Source organism: Schistocerca americana, chromosome 5 (genome assembly GCF_021461395.2).
Source record: "Schistocerca americana isolate TAMUIC-IGC-003095 chromosome 5, iqSchAmer2.1, whole genome shotgun sequence".
Classification (NCBI taxonomy): domain Eukaryota; kingdom Metazoa; phylum Arthropoda; class Insecta; order Orthoptera; family Acrididae; genus Schistocerca; species Schistocerca americana.
Window position 1 is genome coordinate 328,909,118 of NC_060123.1, and position 19,345 is coordinate 328,928,462.

General features: G+C 41.4%; 1 protein-coding gene across 1 annotated transcript in view; it reads left to right on the forward strand.

Annotated features, from left to right (window-relative positions):
* The window catches only part of LOC124616344 (band 4.1-like protein 4), a 621,141-nt gene that overhangs the window by 153,019 nt on the left and 448,777 nt on the right, over positions 1-19,345 (forward strand). Inside the window, exon 4 of the mRNA XM_047144652.1 lies at positions 10,776-10,854. Coding sequence (XP_047000608.1) covers positions 10,776-10,854 — 79 coding nt within the window. The remainder of the gene's footprint in view (positions 1-10,775; positions 10,855-19,345) is intronic.

Here is a 19,345-nt window from a genome sequence, read left to right on the forward strand (position 1 = left end):
GATACCACAGTTCATCAAGAGTAGTGACTGACGTATTGTGACGAGCCAGTTGCTCGGCCACCATTGACCAGACGTTTACAGTTGGTGAGGGATCTGGAGAATGTGCTGGTCAGGGCAGCAGTCGAACATTTTCTGTGTCCAGAAAGGCCCGTGCAGGACCTGCGACATGCGGTCGTGCATTATCCTGCTGAAATTTAGGGTTTCGCAGGGATCGAATGAAGGGTAGAGCCACGGGTCGTAACGCATCTGAAATGTAACGTCCACTGTTCAAAGTGCCGTCAATGCGAACAAGAGGTGACCGAGACTTGTAATCAGTGGCACCCCATACCATCTCGCCGGTTGATACGCCAGTATGGCGATGACGAATACACGCTCTCTTCCAATGTGCGTTCACCGCGCTGTCGCCAAACACGGATGCGACCATCATGATGCTGTAAACAGAACCTGGATTCATCCGAAAAAAATGACGTTTTGCCATTCGTGCACCCAGGTTCGTCGCTGAGAACACCATCGCAGGCGCGCCTGCCTGTGATGCTGCGTCAAGGGTAACCGCAGCCATGGTCTCCGAGCTGATAGTCCATGCTGATGCAAACGTCTGTTCGTGCAGATGGTTATTGTCTTGCAAACGTCCCCATCTGTTGACTCAGGGATCGAGACGTGGCTGCATGATCCGTTACAGCCATGCGGATAAGATGCCTGTCATCTCGACTGCTAGTGATACGAGGCCGTTGGGATCCAGCATTGCGTTACGTATTACCCTCCTAAACCCACCGATTCCATATTTTGCTACCAGTCATTGCATCTCGACCAACGGGAGCAGCAATGTCGCGATACGATAAACCACAATCGCGATAGGCTACAATGCGACTTTTATCAAAGTCGGAAACGTGATGGTACGCATTTCTCCTCCTTACACGAGGCATCACAACAACGTTTCACCAGGCAACGCCGGTCAACTGCTGTTTGTGTATGCGAAATCGGTTGGAAACTTTCCTCATGTCGGCACGTTGTAGGTGTCCCCGCTGGCGCCAGCCTTGTGTGAATGCTCTGAAAAGCTAATCATTTGCATATCACGGAATCTTCTTCCTGTCGGTTAAATTTCGCGTCTGTAGCACATCACCTTCGTGGTGTAGCAATTTTAATGGCCAGTAGTGTATATTACATTTGTGAGTGGGCATACCTTTCCCACTGCAACAACGTTGTCTTAAGCCTAGACTTTAGGGAAAGTCGTGTCCTGCATCTATTGGCGGATTGTGAATAAAGTTATTATATATTGCTAATTAAACTGGCGTGCATGGAATATAAATTGAAGGGGCCTTCGGTTAGAAATGCAACACTTTTTTTTTCTGAAAGCAGGGGTTGGTGTCATTCAGGATTTCAAGACACCATATTAATCCCAACTCTTTTGCCTACAAATCCCTGTTTTTCAACATAATCTGCGTTCAATGCGACGGCCTTACGGCACCTAACTGGGAATGCCGGTGTACCCATTCTACTGGACGACGTCGGAGCCAACGTCTTGCTGCATCATTCACCTACTGCTTCGCGAAGTGCATCCTTCATTGAGCTAAACAGAAGGAAGAAGGAAGGCGCGAGATCTGAGCTGTATGGTGGATAAGGAAGAAATGTCCAACGAAGTTTTGTGAGCTCCTCTCGGGTGCGCAGAATTGTGACTTCCCGTGGAGCAGTGTGGTGTTTGATTGGGATCCGTCGATCACCTCGAAAGAGAGTGTCCGCACGTTTCAACATTGCATGCGTCTCAGCTGTGTGCGGTCAGCCTTCACGCAGGAGATCGGACATGTTTGCGCGACCTCTTTGCTATGATTGGAGACTCCTCGCCCAACGACTCGCCGTGCTTTTATTCACAGCCCGGTCTCCACAGACACTCTGCGATGCTCTGATTCTCCGCCAGCAGAAACTCAATGAGAGTTGTCTGCTTGCAATGCATCTCCGTTAGAGACGCCATTTTGAAGGCTATGTTTGGCCCCGCCACATATCGCAACTTCATTAAACTACAGGGAATGAAACGGGAATGTACCACGATGTTCCACAACAAAGTCCGCATTCTTTCAACGAAAACTGGCCGAAAAAAAAAGTGTCTACGTTTTAGCACATTTATTTACAACAATGATCAATGGATTTATGTAGCCAATATATGTAAATGCGGTTTTGTTTGATTATACGTCACTACTGGAGTGCTGTGGAAGTGAATTGTTGCCATCCCACAGCTTTTAACAATGCGTCCAAAGTCCTTTCACGCTAAAAGGAAAGGAAATGGACATTTGAAAACACGTGCGCACAAAAGTGATGACAGTCGCCCAAGCGGCAATGATGAATGAGGCCACGAATATCATCCAACCAGTTTAGAAACCACGTCATCGTCAAATGAGAATTCAGACATTTCATGTATGCTGTAAATTTTGGAACGTGTTTCTTCTTTATGTTAGTGTCCGCTATATTTCTTACTGTCTTGTTGCTTCATATGCTGGTGCTGAGAATGAGGCCGAAAACATTTTTCAAGATCAGAGAGCAGTTCCCTGGACTGCAAGTACTAACAGCACAGTGAAGAGACCGCAGCTGTGGAACACAATACCAGCTACTAGTAGCGAGAGAGTTATACCTACTTGGAATAGTTCCTTGCCAGAAGCAGATAATGTGAAAGCTCCCATAGAATATTTTCACATCTTTGTGACGTCTCACTTACAAACCATATAGTTGAACAGAGTAATATATTTTCTGTTCAGAATAAGATAAATAGGCCACTACAACTTACAAAAGAACTTGAGCAGTTTCTTGGCACAGTTTTACATATGTCAATGTATCACCTCCTGTATGTACTGGGCGATGGCAAGTCAACTGACCCATGTTGCTGACTTTATGTCACGTGATTTGTGTAAAGACATCTCAAGAGAAATATTTGTTTCGATGATAGTGAAAAAATTCCGATCACTGATGATCCAAACATGGATAGACTGTTCTAAATACGACCAGTAATTGACCCATTGCTTCCCAAATGTCAGCTGTATGTCAAAATCAGATGAGTATTGATAAGCAGATGGTTCCATTCAAAGGCAGTCTGCATTAAAGCAATATTTGCCCAAGAAACCCATTCAGTGGGGTTATAAAATATTTATTTTATGTGACAAAAAAGGAATGGTGCACAATTTTGAGATTTATACGGGCAAAATTATTTCAGTGGCGGGCTGTCTGGACAGAGGTGCAAGGGGAAATACTGTGTTACACCAAGCACAAACTATTGAAGACGGCCAGAATAATGTCTTTTTTGACAGCTGGTTTTCATCTAGTAATCTGCTTGTTACATTGATTAAAAGGAGGATTTATTCATCGGAAGTATTCCACTCAAACCGTCTTCCAGGTTGTACGTCTTCAACTGATAGGAGCCTGAAGAAGCGAAGAAGGAAGTCTTTCAAAGGAAAGGAGGTTACTCTTGATGATGTACACGTCAGAGTAGTAAAATGGTTTGACAACAGAGGCGTGATTCTTGCCAGTACATTTGCATCTGCTTATCCAGTTAGCGCAGTACGAATATTGGACATAACACAAGAAGCACACACTCAGGTATCATGCACTAGCATTGTTACAATCTTTAACAAATTCATGGGAAAGATGAATTTGCTTGATGTTCTAATTTTATGTTACAGGATTTTCATGAAATAAAGAAAACATTATCACATGTTTCTTTTTCACTTGGTGGTTCTTGTAGTAGCGAATCGTTGGTTGCTGTATCGAAGGGACAGTGATACTTTGGGAATTCCCCTTCGCAAACAAAATGGTCCTCTGGAATTCAATTCCAGAATAGCACATGTTCTCTGCAAGCTAGGAAAAGACATGACATGAAAAAAGAGAGGTAGGCCCTCACTAAGTATGGAAATGGAAATGGAAATTCAGTGTAAGAAGCATAGGGTTCTGACAAACCATAACAAAATAAGTTTACCCGCACCGATGGGATTGGTCACTGGCCCTGCGTAACACAGATGCAAAAGACCTAGCTTCAGAGAGCAGACAGTTTTTAAGTGTACTAAACGAAAACTTCACCTTTGCCTAAGCACAAACTGAAATCGATTCAGGCATTCGCATGAGTAAAATAATTGTAACCCCTTGCATTGGAATTTGACACAAACAAGGTATAATTCAAACACATATAAATTACTTTTTCTATCGAGTCTTATGAGAAAGTTCAACAGAAAAAATCTCTCAATGAGGAGTTGTAAGTCTTTTACTTCTCAAACGCCTGTTGTCGCAAATTGACACATACCCAATTATACCAAATATGTATAACATTTATTACATTTGACATTATTAATGGTCTAACATCCCAATACTGATCAAAAAATAAGATTTTTGATTTTTCTTTCAGTAGAAATTAATTCACGCACTAAGAGGGTAAAGAACGGCGTCATGGAACCACAAAATGCTCCTATAACGTAAATAAATCCATGGTTCTTTAAATGTGTGAAACTGTGCAACTCTGTTTACAGAAGACATTTTGAAATGTATTCGCAGATGCGAGTATGGACAACCATGAGCTGGATAATGGAATGACAGTAATGAAAATTTGTGCCGGACTGGGACTCCGCCAAGAGAAACGCAATGACAGCTCTCTGCTCGGAACGCACATCCGGTACATATGCCATTTTCAATACTACGTAAACGCCGCCATCTATCAGTATTTCATGAAACGGTAGGGACTGAAACCTTAATACTGTATAGTGCCCCACAACAAATTCTGCATTTTTTCAACCGAAATTGGCCGAGAAAGAAAGTGTTGCATTAAATATAAAACCCCCCTCGTACTAAGAATGATGAATGCGCACTCCGACTTTATATCGTGTAAATTTTGTTATCGTCAGTGTTGCGAGAGTTTGTTTCTATTATCGTTCTTAAATTAGCTCCACGACACGTGTACTCCGATTTTCTGGCCAATGCCCCTCAAATTGTATATTTCTCTATATTGCCAGTTACTCTACAGCTGTGTACACAACACTGATGTAAACAAATTATTATTATTGTTATATCAAGCCATTTTGTGTAATCAAACTATTTATTATTATATATTACATATTTTATCGTTGCTGTCATCAAAGTCGTAGGCATCTGTGGTGCACTAAATGTGGCAGATTGCAATTTATATTTCATAGGGGGGGGGGGGGGGAAAGGGGGGGTAGAGGCATTATCAAACTGCGACCCCCTGCTCCTCCTTAGCTACCAGAGCCGCTTCCTGCAACTGTGCCTGGTAAGATCATAGGCACAGGTGTACCATCCGCTACCAGTGCGTCACTGTTACGACAGCTGTCGATGTTAAGAGCCGCGGAAACACTTCTGTGCTTCAGTCGCTGTGCAGTGCTTAGGAACTTACACACGCTTACGGGATGAATGCCGTTAAAAGCCCGCGTGGATATCCAGATTTAGACTTTCCATGGTTACCCTAATGCCAGAATGGTTCTTGTGAACCACTCATTCTTGATCATCTTTCCGTGATAGTTAACAATAAATATTGGGTTGAGCCGAAGGACATTCCTTATAAATATGTTTCGAACTGTTTTCACTTCGTATGGCATATCATACTTCTCTGAACAGTGTCCATATATTCCCCCTTCAATCAGTCTAATTGCTACTCGAGGGGGACAGTGCAGTGTTAACTTACTCTGGCTTTCTGAATACGTTACTGTCTTTCCATTGTATTTTTACAATAGCTCCCACACTATAAAAATTGAAATAGCATATAATTTTGGTAAGCAATTTGTTTCATACAACTTTTCCCGGTGATCGTAAACGAAAGAACGTAAACGAAATGTTCAGTTTCACATGTCTCCTCGTTTGTAGCCAGTGGTATGTGCATAACATGATCCGGTCTGTTAGTGACTCATTAATTCTGTAATTGAGGCCCATTGGCACGTTTCATCGATCACGTAGACAGAAATAGCTATGATGTATCATCATTTTCGCTGAAGTTATACTCAGATGATGAAAATGTATAAATGGCAACAAGCTAATCATTTACAGATAGGCAATTGAAGATCGCTGAACCGGAACGCTAGACATCAATGCATCTGTGTGATCTCTTCCCCCCCCCCCCCCCCACCAGCCACCCTTCGCCCCCCCCCCCCCCCTCTCTCTCTCTCTCTCTCTCTCTCTCTCTCTCTCTCTCTCTCTCTCTCTCTCCCTCTCTCCCGCCCCGCATCTCGTGGTCGTGCGGTAGCGTTCTTGCTTCCCACGCCCGGGTTCCCGGGTTCGATTCCCGGCGGGGTCAGGGATTTTCTCTGCCTCGTGATGGCTGGGTGTTGTGTGCTGTCCTTAGGTTAGTTAGGTTTAAGTAGTTCTAAGTTCTAGGGGACTGATGACCATAGATGTTAAGTCCCATAGTGCTCAGAGCCATTTGAACCATTCTCTCTCCCTCTCTCTCTCTCTCTCTCTGTCGCACGTGGACGCTCAGACGCTCACACACGCACACACACATACACACACACACACACACACACACACGCACACACACACACACACACACACACACACACACACACACACACACACACACACACAAGAATGGCTAGAGACTTTATCAGGGAACGATGACACATCTTCACTGGCCGTATACTAAGCATGAACGACAGAAAAGTGACCCATGTTTGGAAGCTCAAAGGAAGACCTACATAGGACTAAGATGAAGTCAAAGAGTGGGATAACGTAACTAATTGTGCCGAATAGGAACGTCTTAAACCAGACGACGGGAAGGCTGTCATCCGAAAAACAATAAACAGAAGAATCAGAGAAAAAATACGTATTCAGGTGACCAATACCGTACTGACAACCATAGACAGATACGACGGCGTGCAGAAAAGTGTTACCTCCGAATTTCGTATGTGAAAACTCTTAAACTGTTTTTAAATAAAACAACGTTATTAATATTCACATCGTTATTTTTCATGTCTACGAATTGCAGCGTGGAACATGGTGGTGTGTAATGTAACTATGTCGGTGAGTGAGGAATAGCGCGTTTCGAATTCGAAGAGTTCGCCCACACATAGAGCATAGAGCACCCTCTTCTTCAGCATGCCAGTCCTAGAACACACTCGACCGCTGCGACGTCTGCAACAATTCGACGCTATGGGCTCCCTGTTATCGATCATCCTCCGCACAATCCCGAATTGGCCCCATCCAATTTTCAATGTTTCCTAAACTTAAGGAACACCTTCGAGGACTTCACTTCGGCAGTGATGAAGCGGCGCAAACAGAGGTGAGGTTGTGATTCTATCAACAAAATCAAACGTTATCCAGGGACGATAACAATAAACTGGTCTCTCTTTCGGAGAAATGTGTTGCTCGCCAGGGTGACCATGTTGATAAATAGATACGTAGACATGGTGAATAAAGTCGTGGAATGTTATTAACATTTGTTTATTTAACAAGGTTTATGAGTTTTCGCATAAAAAATTCGGAGGCTTTACTTTTCAGCTCGCTCTCGTATTAGTGTAGACAGCTGATTAAATGAACCTCTTCTATAAAGAAGCCCAGAATGGAAGCCCCGGTTCTGTAGGATGTTCATCGCACGCCGACCTCTGCACAACCCCACAGAGAATTGCGAAGTTAGTACTGTGCTTGCTCGATGCTCATATTTTTGATCCTCTGACTATAACAGATAAGATACAGTTGAAACGCTAACACTACAGAGTTCTCCCTGACCTGCATTAGCTACTATTTTGGCAACACATTGTGAGGGCAAAAGCAAGGTTTGACAATGGTTAACCGAACTTTACGTCTCTGTCCAAAACTTAACAATAGTTAATACGAGTAGTTGACTGTTATAATAGATTTGTTACTCATGAATCATTGGCCCATAAGAAGTCATTATAGTCAGAGACAGTGTTTGCCAAGTTATAGGTCAGTGTGGCAGTAGAATAACCTAAGCGTGTTAAACCTCTACTGCCGATATAGCATTTTACGTGGACCGATGCAACAATGTAGGCAATGAAAGGACCCTCTTGCCAGAGATCACTCTTTAGAATTTGGCAGAAATGTCTTAAATTCAGAGGCTCTTCATGGTGATTTCAGAGACATTCGAAGTATGTCTGTTGATAAAATATCGATACATCTTCCAAAAAATATCAATATGTATACCGGCGGTATTATCTTCAGCGATAAATCGATATCGAAATGGCAATATCGACGGGTGATATTTTTATTTTATATTATATTTTCTTCGTCATTTTCGCTGAATATTTGGAACTGTTCTTTTGAAATTGTTCCTTACCATAATTTTGCTTTCGCTGTCTGAAGGAGTCTTACTAGCTTTTGAGCTTTCGTCAGTTCCAGCCTTTCTCTTTGTCTGTATGAAGCAAGTACAGGCGGTACAAAGAAGAAGTCCGACTGCACTGGGTAGTGGCGGTATGAATGGAACAAGATAATTTCTGATGTGAAGTTAGCACGCCGGTTGCCTTAAAAAACAATTTTTAACGCAAGTAGTGTACTATTCCTTCTCATTAGCATTCTTCATAAACAGTTGCTAAAAATGATAAACAAAAATATAAATGCCAAGATGATCTTTGTGGTGGGCGGACACGTGTGAGCGGAATTGCTGACTTAATCGGCGCTCGGCGCGCGCTACCAACAGAAACTGCATCTTTCAACTTCACCACGCAGTTTACAACTGCTAAGTCGCTGGCGTTTGCAGAAATGAAAAAAACAGGGAAGTTGCCGTGAAGTGTTCCAGACAAATCCAATGTGTGACGAAACCGAACGACGGATCCATCGGACAGCTAGTATGCAACTTGCATGCAATTACTATTGTTAGCAAAGTGCGTATCGCCAAGCGTGAACGCGCATCGTTTTCCTTTCAATCCTTGCTGTAAAAGTATGTCCACACGATGCCTATTTCGTCGTGCGAAATCGCAGATACACGGGAATAAAATGCATGCACTAAAATTTGTGGAAAGAACGCGTGTACGCATGGGTGTTTTCGTTTACACACGTTGCCTCATTGCACAAGCAGTCTGCTGTGAATCTCCTTCTTTGCTTAGGATCTTGCGTTGCGTTTTTCGTGATGAAAAGGTGACAGAACAAGAAAACGCAAAAGCGACTTAGGTAAAGAATTATATAAGCAACAGAGGTACGAGAAATACAAAGTGATGACAACGTTTTGTCTGCTAATTTCAGAAAGAGGTCACGACGAGATTTTAGATTTTCTGCTTGGGGAACTGCAGTGGTAAGGCTGGCAATAAATTTTTGTTACCTAGTAACTGGCGACTTATAGATTCGTTTCAGTTATTTGTTCCTCATTTCAAAACAATGCATTTAAGTTCTATTCAATTTCTAATTTGTAATGTGGAATAATTGTAACTTATTACTTGAGTGTTTCATTCCTCTTTTCACAGTGGGAAATGCCCAAGTTTGTAATTATTAGGATACTTTGTTCCTATACAATATTGCAGTTTGTATCTATTAGCATCTATAAAGACTGTTCTCATGTATAATTATGAGTTGTTCCATATCCATGGTGATCCCTTGCATAACGAGACAACAGAATACGAATTAGTAAATAAAAATTAAAGTGATTATTCCTGCTACTAAGAAATACTTAATGGTAGTTCTTAGTCGTTATGTGAAAGTTAATTTACTTTCAAAGAGTCAGTTGCATTTAATACTGAAATATGGTATGTAGATTGGCATCCTCGGACTCGGCAAATTTGGGAATGACACTTGAATTCATCAGAGCGGAGATTGTGTTTTTCAATTTCGTATTGTTTGCATCATCAGTGTGCTTCATTTCTGTTTTTAGTGATTTTTTGAGGAGCTCCACTATCCCATCACTTCTGTCGTTCAGATATCAAGCTCCTCAGTTATTATGCTTTTAAGTTGCCATAGAACGAATATTCGTCCACAATTTTCATATACATTTCTCATAAATTTTTCGGTTACTCTTCTCAGTTTTCCTACTTCGAAACTTACGGTATTTCATTGTTAACATAAATATGATCGGAGACTTTTTATTTAATACGTGACGCTCGGGGCAACACATCTCGAATTTTTATTTAAATAATCTTAAGAAGCGGCTTTACACACGATTTTTTTCTTTGTCTATAATCATCTACAAACTGAAGCGTGCATCTTTCTGAGTCAACAGACATTATTAGACATACATCACCTTACAGCATAGCCTGCTAGCTTGTTGACGTACAGAATAATAATAAATCAATTACTTGACTATACAGCTCTAAAACCGGCAGTATATTCACAAAGTGCAGCTCATTATCTTTATAAGCCAATATCTCGACATTTTTTCTGCAATGATCGATACACCGTTACTTTTCTTCGGCATATCAACGGCCGATAATGATATTTCTTTAAATGTCGAAAATCGGATCCCCGATATTTTTAAAAACTATCAACAGTCCTAATTCCAAGTAATCGCTTATAAAATGAATGAATCATTGGTTCCAATCCACGGACTAAATGGAAATCAGATAAACACCAGGATTGATATACCATTCATGGAAAGCTATCGCTAGACTCCTATTTCAGAGATGATAAAAGAACTGGATACCTTTGGGAGTGAATTAGGGACCACCTACGTCGCCACTAGACTCCGAAACGAAACCCCTCTTGAATCCCAATTAGGAAATTACAGGTGTAAACCACTTTTGGTGTCGGACTTCAAAACACGAGTAATATATTAAGAAAAAAGTAGTATCTATTTTACTTTTAGTATCACGCCCACTGAAGTTGCCTCAATAGGTCAACGGTTTAACCTTCTGTTGCAGGGACGGATCCTTTCACGCTGTACTTCGGCGTGAAGTTCTACGCGGCTGACCCGTGCAAACTGCTGGAGGAGATCACGAGGTAAGTCAGAGATCGGCAGGCCGCGCCACGCCCCCTCTACCGCTACCCAGAGCACTGAGCAGCCTTTCTAGAATTCTCCCGCGACGGCTGCAAACGGTATCAATTACTTAGCCTCCAGGGAGAACGTTAAAGATTACAGAGTAATTATTTTGCTCCCTGCGAGATAAGATGTGAGCGACACGAAAGTAATTATGAACTGTGAAATTTTCTCTTTTTTGTGGAAACACTGAGTACGGTTTATTTGACATAGAGGAAACATACCTCTTATTGCGTTATTGAATTATGATGTATGTCAAGTGGTAATGTACTATAAAAAAAAGAAAATTAAATGTTAAAAGAAAAAGAAATCTCTAACAAAAGTAGTTTAAGCCCCGACAGAGACTCAATAAAGGATCAAAGATTTTCAATACACAGATGATTAAAAGAAAACACTGTAAAAATTTTAAAAAACATGCCCGACCAGTGATGCAACAAGTGAGTATAAATATTTATTGACCAATTTGTGCTTCATAGATGGAGCTTAGCTATAAGGTAATCATACGGTTTTCTTTATTTAGTCAGCGTCACGTTCCACCAGCACTAAAAATATTGAGAAATTTGTGCAGTACGCATATTGTGTAGGTTTTATTTGAAATGTTGTTATACGGTTTCTGCAGTCTTTATGCATATCTCTCATTCAATTGGTATGACAATAGCACGTGCCAGATTGAAGAATCTAGCACAGAAGTTGCTACATAGAATCTTTAGAGAATGCTAGACATTTTGGGATAGTTCATTGCGGTAATTCGAAAGAAACCAAATCCCATTAAAATTGTAAACAACACAACTGTGTTGTCTCTCTCCGTTATTAATGTCAGGTCTACCTGGAAGTATATATGCCTGCAGACATTGAACTGAATTTTCAATAGCGTTTAGAAAGCGTTTAACATGTAGTAATGAGAAGCAACGTAGGCAAGCTAAGAAGTTAACTTCATAGCGGAACGACGATTCTGAGGTTATAAGAAAGTACTGAATGCTTACCGTATTGGCTCCGTCACTAATGACTGCATCTGAGGCATCGTTTCTTAAATGACTGATACGACAACAGAAAAGCTAATGATTTTAAGCTTGTTTTCTTCAGTCGAACTGGAATTACAGAGACTGATTATGTTCAAGAAGTGGGATGTGTAGCTTTCATAAAGATTCATAAAGCAATATGAAGTATTTTCTTTTTTGTTGCATCTTCTTCCCCCCCCCCCCCCCTTTCAAACCCTACCTCCAACATATACCTATTTAAAACATTGGCCGCAGTTGCAAAATACAATACGCTGATATGTTAGAGTTGGCAAGTCTGGTTGCTCACGCAATTGCTTAGGTAAATTCTACTTGTAAGTACAGTTCTTTTCTTTTCTGTTATTGTAAAATATTAGATGGTACACATATAGTTTTACTTCGTCCTAGATCTGAAGATAATCCGGAGTGATCGAAACATGTAATCGAATTTAAAAGGTATGTGTAACTGAGACGGGTCAAAAAATGAGAATTATCTTAAATATCTGTTCTGAAAATTGTCTGAAATATGCCTGCTTTCAATGAGAGCAGGAACTTCTTTCGGGTTTTAAACAGACTGTCGTTGACAATGCTTAACACTCGTCTACGGTATATTGACGCGAGTAGTACACTGTTCCGTGTAGATACGTTGGGAAGTCTGCGTTGATACGCCAATGAATAGCGTATCTTCGTCCACTGTGTGTTCATTCACACGTCTAAACACGAAAGCTCCTTTCTGTTCTTGCGAACGTTTGGCACCGGTTCTGTACCATCTATAGCGCTCCCAAGCATCATTAAAGCGATGAGCTTATTTGTGGATAAATTACAGTGTAAAGAGAGACCACCGTATGAATCACGCATTTCAGACGAAACATTGCGTGGATTCTACTTGCTAATACAACATACACAGAGGCACAGAATTGTTATGAATACGATTTTATAGTGGACACATGTCCGAAGGAACATTGCACCGTACTTGTGAAAAACACAGACACTACAAAATCGTATTTATCCGCCGACACCGGGCAAGCGACATACAAGTAAAATGTCTTCCCTCTACGGGAATATACATAACGGATGTACGAGTACAGGTTGTGGACACATGGCTGACGACATACGGAAGTTTGGGTCTCACTGTGGATCGTGCTCGGATAGCCAAATACGAGGGCTGGAACTTTAATGGTGGCAACTATTTATTTACAGCTCGCACAAAAAAGTGCCATCACTTCTGTCTCTATGCTGTTTATTTTTGGAACACAACCTACGACCAGCTTTGAGAGAGAAGTGATGACACTTTCTGCAAGACCTCACCATCATTTTGCAGGACAATGCTCAAGCACGTGCAGTGCAAGCTGTTATTGATTTGTTTGACTGATGGGGCTGCTAAGTGCCATACCCCCTACTGCACTCCCCTGATTTAAGCCCTCGTGAGTTCAACTCGATTTCTAAACTGAAGGAAACACTTCACGGCGTTCGCTTCAGAACTGCTACAAATTCGTCTGGCAATAGACTTCCACATCGCTGGCAGTGGGTTATGCAAAGTTCTGGTGACTACTTTGAGGGTCAGTAAAACTTTGAAACACATATCTATTTTGTACGAGCTGTAAATAAATAGTTGTCACTATTAAATGGTTCAAATGGCTCTGAGCATTATGGGACTTAACTTCTGACGTCATCAGTCCCCTAGAACGTAGAACTAATTAAACCTAACTAACCTAAGGACATCACACACATCCATGCCCGAAGCAGAATTCGAACCTGCGACCGTAGTGGTCGCGCGGTTCCAGACTGTAGCGCCTAGAACCGCTCGGCTACCCTGGCCGGCTGTCACTATTAAAGTTTGAACCCTCGTAGTAAGGCGATCGCTCGCGATAAGTGGGAAATGCGGGTTCGAGTCCAGGTCCGGGACAGATTTTCACTGTCGTCATTCCATTATACAGCTGATGGTTGTCCACATTCACAGCTGCGAATGCATTTCATGTATTATTATTGTTGTTTAATGCACTGTGAAGAATACACAGATTGCTATATGTCATGGAGGTTTATGATAACATAGTCACAGTAAGTATGTGTGGGATGGGGGGTGGACACGACAGGTGCCTTTTCTATCTGTACAAACGTCAGTTAAACGGAGGTAGCGAAGTTGTGTGCGCCATCTGTCCGTTTATCATGTAAATTTTTCTCTGTGTATTCAATTTGTTCAAATGGCTCTAAGCACTATGGGACTTAACATCTGACGTCGTAGGTCCCCATGACTTAGAACTACTTAAACCTAACTAACCTAAGGACATCACACACATCCATGCCCGAGGCAGGATTCGAACCTGCGACCGTAGCTGCAGTGCGGTTCCAGACTGAAGCGCCTAGAACGGCTCGGTCACAGGGTTGGCTTTTCTGTGTGTGTATGTATTTTAACTGTTTAGGTTTCGTATTCTGTGATGCGGAAATCGGGGACCAGTCGAGCATTTGCGTAGACGAACATTGGAAAAAATGGCTAAAAATCATACTCACTCTCGCCGTTATTCCAGACCAACGACTGTAAATCCATCACGAGGATTCGGTATGGGACTGTCTCACTACTCTTTCTACCAAGATATCGTGATGCGCGTTAATTTACGCGGTACAGTAATATATGTTGATGTTGTTGTTGTTGTGGTCTTCAGTCCTGAGACTGGTTTGATGCAGCTCTCCATGCTACTCTATCCTGTGCAAGCTCCTTCATCTCCCAGTACCTACTGCAACCTACATCCTTCTGAATCTGTTTAGTGTACACATCCCTTTGTCTCCCTCTAAAATTTTTACCCTCCACGCTGCCCTCCAATACTAAATTGGTGATCCCTTGATGCCTCAGAACATGTCCTACCAACCGATCCCTTCTTCTAGACAAGTTGTGCCACAAACTCCTCTTCTCCCCAATCCTATTCAGTACCTCCTCATTAGTTATGTGATCTACCCATCTAATCTTCAGCATTCTTCTGTAGCACCACATTTCGAAGGCTTCTATTCTCTTCTTGTCCAAACTATTTATCGTCCATGTTTCACTTCCATACATGGCTACACTCCATACACATACTTTCAGAAACGACTTCCTGACTTAAATCTATACTCGATGTTAACAAATTTCTCTTCTTCAGAAACGCTTTTCTTACCATTGCCTGTCTACATTTTATATCCTCTTTACTTCGACCATCATCAGTTATTTTCCTACCCAAATAGCAAAACTCCTTTACTGCTTTAAGTGTCTCATTTCCTAATCTAATTCCCTCAGCATCACCCTACTTCATTCACTACATTCCATTATCCTCGTTTTGCTTTTGTTGATGTTCATCTTATATCCTCCTTTCAAGACACTGTCCATTCCGTTCAACTGCTCTTCCAAGTCCTTTGCTGTCTCTGACAGAATTACAATGTCATCGGCGAACCTCAAAGTTTTTATTTCTTCTCTATGGATTTTAATACCTACTCCGAACTTTTCTTTTGTTTCCTTTACTGCTTGCTCAATATACAGATTGAATAACATTGGGGAGAGGCTACAACCCTGTCTCACTCCCTTCCCAACCACTGCTTCCAATTTGTGTCCCTCTAGTCTTATATCTGCCATCTGTTTTCTGTACAAATTGTAAATAGCCTTTCGCTCCCTGTATTTTACCCCTGCCACCTTCAGAATTTGAAAGAGAGTATTCCAGTCAACATTGTCAAAAGATTTCTCTAAGTATACAATGCTAGAAACGTAGGTTTGCCTTTTCTTAATTTAGCTTCTAAAATAAGTCGTAGCGTCAGTATTGCCTCACGTGTTCCCATATTTCTACGGAATCCAAACTGATCTTCCCCAAGGTCGGCTTCTACCAGTTTTTCCATTCGTCTGTAGAGAATTCGCGTTAGTATTTTGCAGCCGCGACTTATTAAACTGGTAGTTCGGTAATTTTCACATCTGTCAACGCCTGCTTTCTTTGGGATTGGACATACATGAACGGCGACAAATCGTAACTCACAGCATAAATAAAAAGTATGCCGAGCACGAGAAAACAAATTGCGAAGACCTATAACTCACAAAAGCAAGACGCAGAAGCAGAATCGGTGGAGCGAATGTGTGTGCGTCATAAACGCTCCTCGGCTGCCCACTTTGCGTGAATTGTGGGAGGTTGTCCCCGGTGATGTTCCGTATCGCTCCGCTTGCGTCACTCCAAACGGGCGGTCCAGCGCGTGGAGGCTGGGGCGCAGCGGGGAGCAGCGGCGCTCGTTCCGGAGAGCCTTACCTTCCGCGCGGTTTGTTCTCACATGTGACGACCGAGTGAGCGCCAAGTGTTATAGCACTGCGCTTTTCTTCCCGCGAATGTTAGCTCTTATTTGCTCCAACGGGCTGCGCTTTATCGGCATGGGAGTCATTGCTGAATTGTGCTTCCCAGGATATCAGCCGAAAGGGCTTTGGCTCCGAGTGTCGTACGAAAACAACCCCAAACATCAGCGCATGCAAAGAGCGTGCCAGATCATTACGGATAAGTACTTTCCCGAAAAGGCGAAAACACTACAAGATCTGAAATGCAAATCATATTTTACTTTCTACAGGCCACACAACCGTGCAAGTGAACAGCATTTATTTTGGTTTGGAGGGAATCTGAAATCGAGTATGCATCTGGAGATACGACGGCATTGACAATGTCGTCCATGATCTCAGTCATAAATCATTTTTGTCAGGAGAGATACGTAGGAAAATAATTTTTGACGTCATTAAGGAACTACACCGATTTTACTTAATATTTTAACAAAAAAGCATTCTAGACGCAATAAATTATTTATTTTTAATTCTGGTAACTGGTTTCGGTCTACAGTTGGTGACAGGTATCAGTTGGTACTCAAGCAGCTCCGGGAACGAGCTCCTCATGTCATCTGGAGCCTCTTTTCTGGAGATTGTCGTGTAGACATAAACCGGTTGCGACAATGAAATATTGTTAAAAATCTTGGAAAGTTTAAGAACTCGTGTAATGAACACTTTCGACATTTTTTTTCTATACTAAAACACATGCAACCCATAGTGTTGTGAATAACCGTAACTTTTTAATTACTGGTGCTATTTGGCGGTGCAAAAACCTGCACTTCCTCGGACTTATTTTCTCTTATCATCATGTCATATGTAACAAATGCTCTAGTCTGCAACAAACTAGTATTAGATGTAAATCTTTCTTAACGTGTAAACTGCCTGTAAATTTAAAGTGTTCCCACTCAATACTTGTAATTTAACAAATGGAACATCTTGCTCTAATTTTAACACGCTGGACGAATTCTTCTGGGAGACTAACATAACAAAATTCCAGTTAAACACGACAGAAATTCCCATGCAAGGTGTAGTTTTATTGAAAAGAACTAAGTTGCGATGCTTACACGTGTAGTTTAAGATAAACTGTAGAGTAGGCGGCGTTCCTTTTGTGTTACTGTGATAAATGAGATATACGCACAATTTAAATCGAAGGCGTTTCATGGTTATTCTCGCATCACTTGACAAGCGAAATCTGCCGGCCAACTACGAAGTCCCAAAGGATGAACTCTTTCTGCGGCATTCTTTGTACTGCAACAGTTCACACGTGAAAAACGTGCTTAGCATGAATGACCTTGGATTGAGTTCATAGCAGTGTCCTATCACCATAGAGTACCAAGAAATATTCTGGTACTACATTGTTCATATTAAATAGCAATAGGAGACTGTAAGGTAAACGATTATTTTCTGTTGAAAAGTCCATCAATGAAATAAGAAATACATTAGTTGAAAGGCCCAACACGTGAATGTTAAGGAAAAGTTATCTTATCTTATCCGTAATAGAATCGCAAAGCACGAAATTTTCACAAATAACACAGTAAGTAGAGTGTGCAGAAGTTTACTTTTGTGAAGTAGTACCAAGATGGCGAACTGAAGCAGAGGTAGGGATTGTGGCAGGGATAACAAGGTATCGTCGAACTTGTACAAATGCACGCTTGAGTAAAAAAAGGAACTTGACATTTCCATATTCTGTCAATCTAGAAAAGCACACATATGTACTTTCCTTTGTTTATCGAAAATAATCCAAATAACTTAGTGAAAACATCGTTTTGTTATTTTTTAGGATAATTAGCATTAGAAAATTATATTTACGATGAAATTTGTCTTCCTGTTGCTGCCTAATTTGTCTTCCTGTTGCTGCCTTGCAGAAAACGTTTCTGATTCTTATTGTAGAGCAGCTAGAGTTTTGAGGAAATTGGATCAGATACAAGTATTTCATTTCCATTGCAAGATTTTTTGAAGAAAAGAGAAAGTTCCTGTGGTAACCATACCCAAAAATTTAAGAAACTGTAGCTTTACCTCTTGTACCAGCAAAGGTGCTGGTGGTTTACTCTATTTCATCTTCAGAAAGGTATCTCTTGTGTTCTTCATAGCTCCGTCCTCTGATGTTGGCTTCACGTAGAAAGCAAACAGGCACTATATGCGAAGAAGTCTCTTGAGGCTATTCAGCTTTGCTGATTCCCTCTCTTGCTACTTCTGCCTTCTACGTACGCCTCTGATGAGCGTGTTTCAGTTTTCCCGTTCGTCTTTCATTTCTAATCTGCTTATTAACTGTTTTTTGGGCAAGAGTCTTTTTTGTTTTGGAATGAGGAAAAACAGAATAAAATCTTCATTAAAACACTTCTCTATGCAGATAGAGTTTTAAGACCTAATTACAGCAGGCCACAGGACAAGGATGGTACACAACAATGGAAGAACACGGTGTCTTTACCTTTCATTAGTAAGGTTACAGATCGAATCGGCAAAATTTTGCTGAAACATAAAGTTAAACCGGTATTCAAACCTACCAGAAAAATAGGACAAGTACTTCGCTCTGTTAAAGATAGAAGACCACCATTATCATCTAGCGGTGTTTATAAAATTCCGTGTACCTGTGGCAAGGTCTATATTGGTACTTCGAAAAGAAGTGTGAATACGAGGGTAAAGGAGCATAAAATCTTTGCCGACTGGGTAAAATAGATAAATCGGCCGTTGCGGAACATGCACTTCAGTCCGGTGACCATGTAGTTAAGTTTTCTGAAACTACAATTTTAAGTGCTACCACGAACTATTATCCACGACTGTATAGGGAGGCTGTTGAAATATATAAACATGAAGATAATTTTAATAGAAAAGAAGAGGCCTTGAAATTAAGCGAGATATGGACAGTGGCGCTACAGAATCGATAAGTGATTTTTATCTATGACGGACTATAATCAATAGTTACATTTTATCTTTGACTAGTTTTCTCTCTGCTACTATGTGCAAACTAGACCACACCCACTTTCCTCGGCATTTAGGCCGCTCTCCGACGCCCGACTCCTCAGTCGGCAGGACTCAACAGGACCAGCCATGCCTCTGAGGATGTCCAACGTAGTATTGGACGAAACGTTAGGAATAGAAGTATTCCATGAACCACGGCCATAAAACTCGGAAGAATTATCAACAACT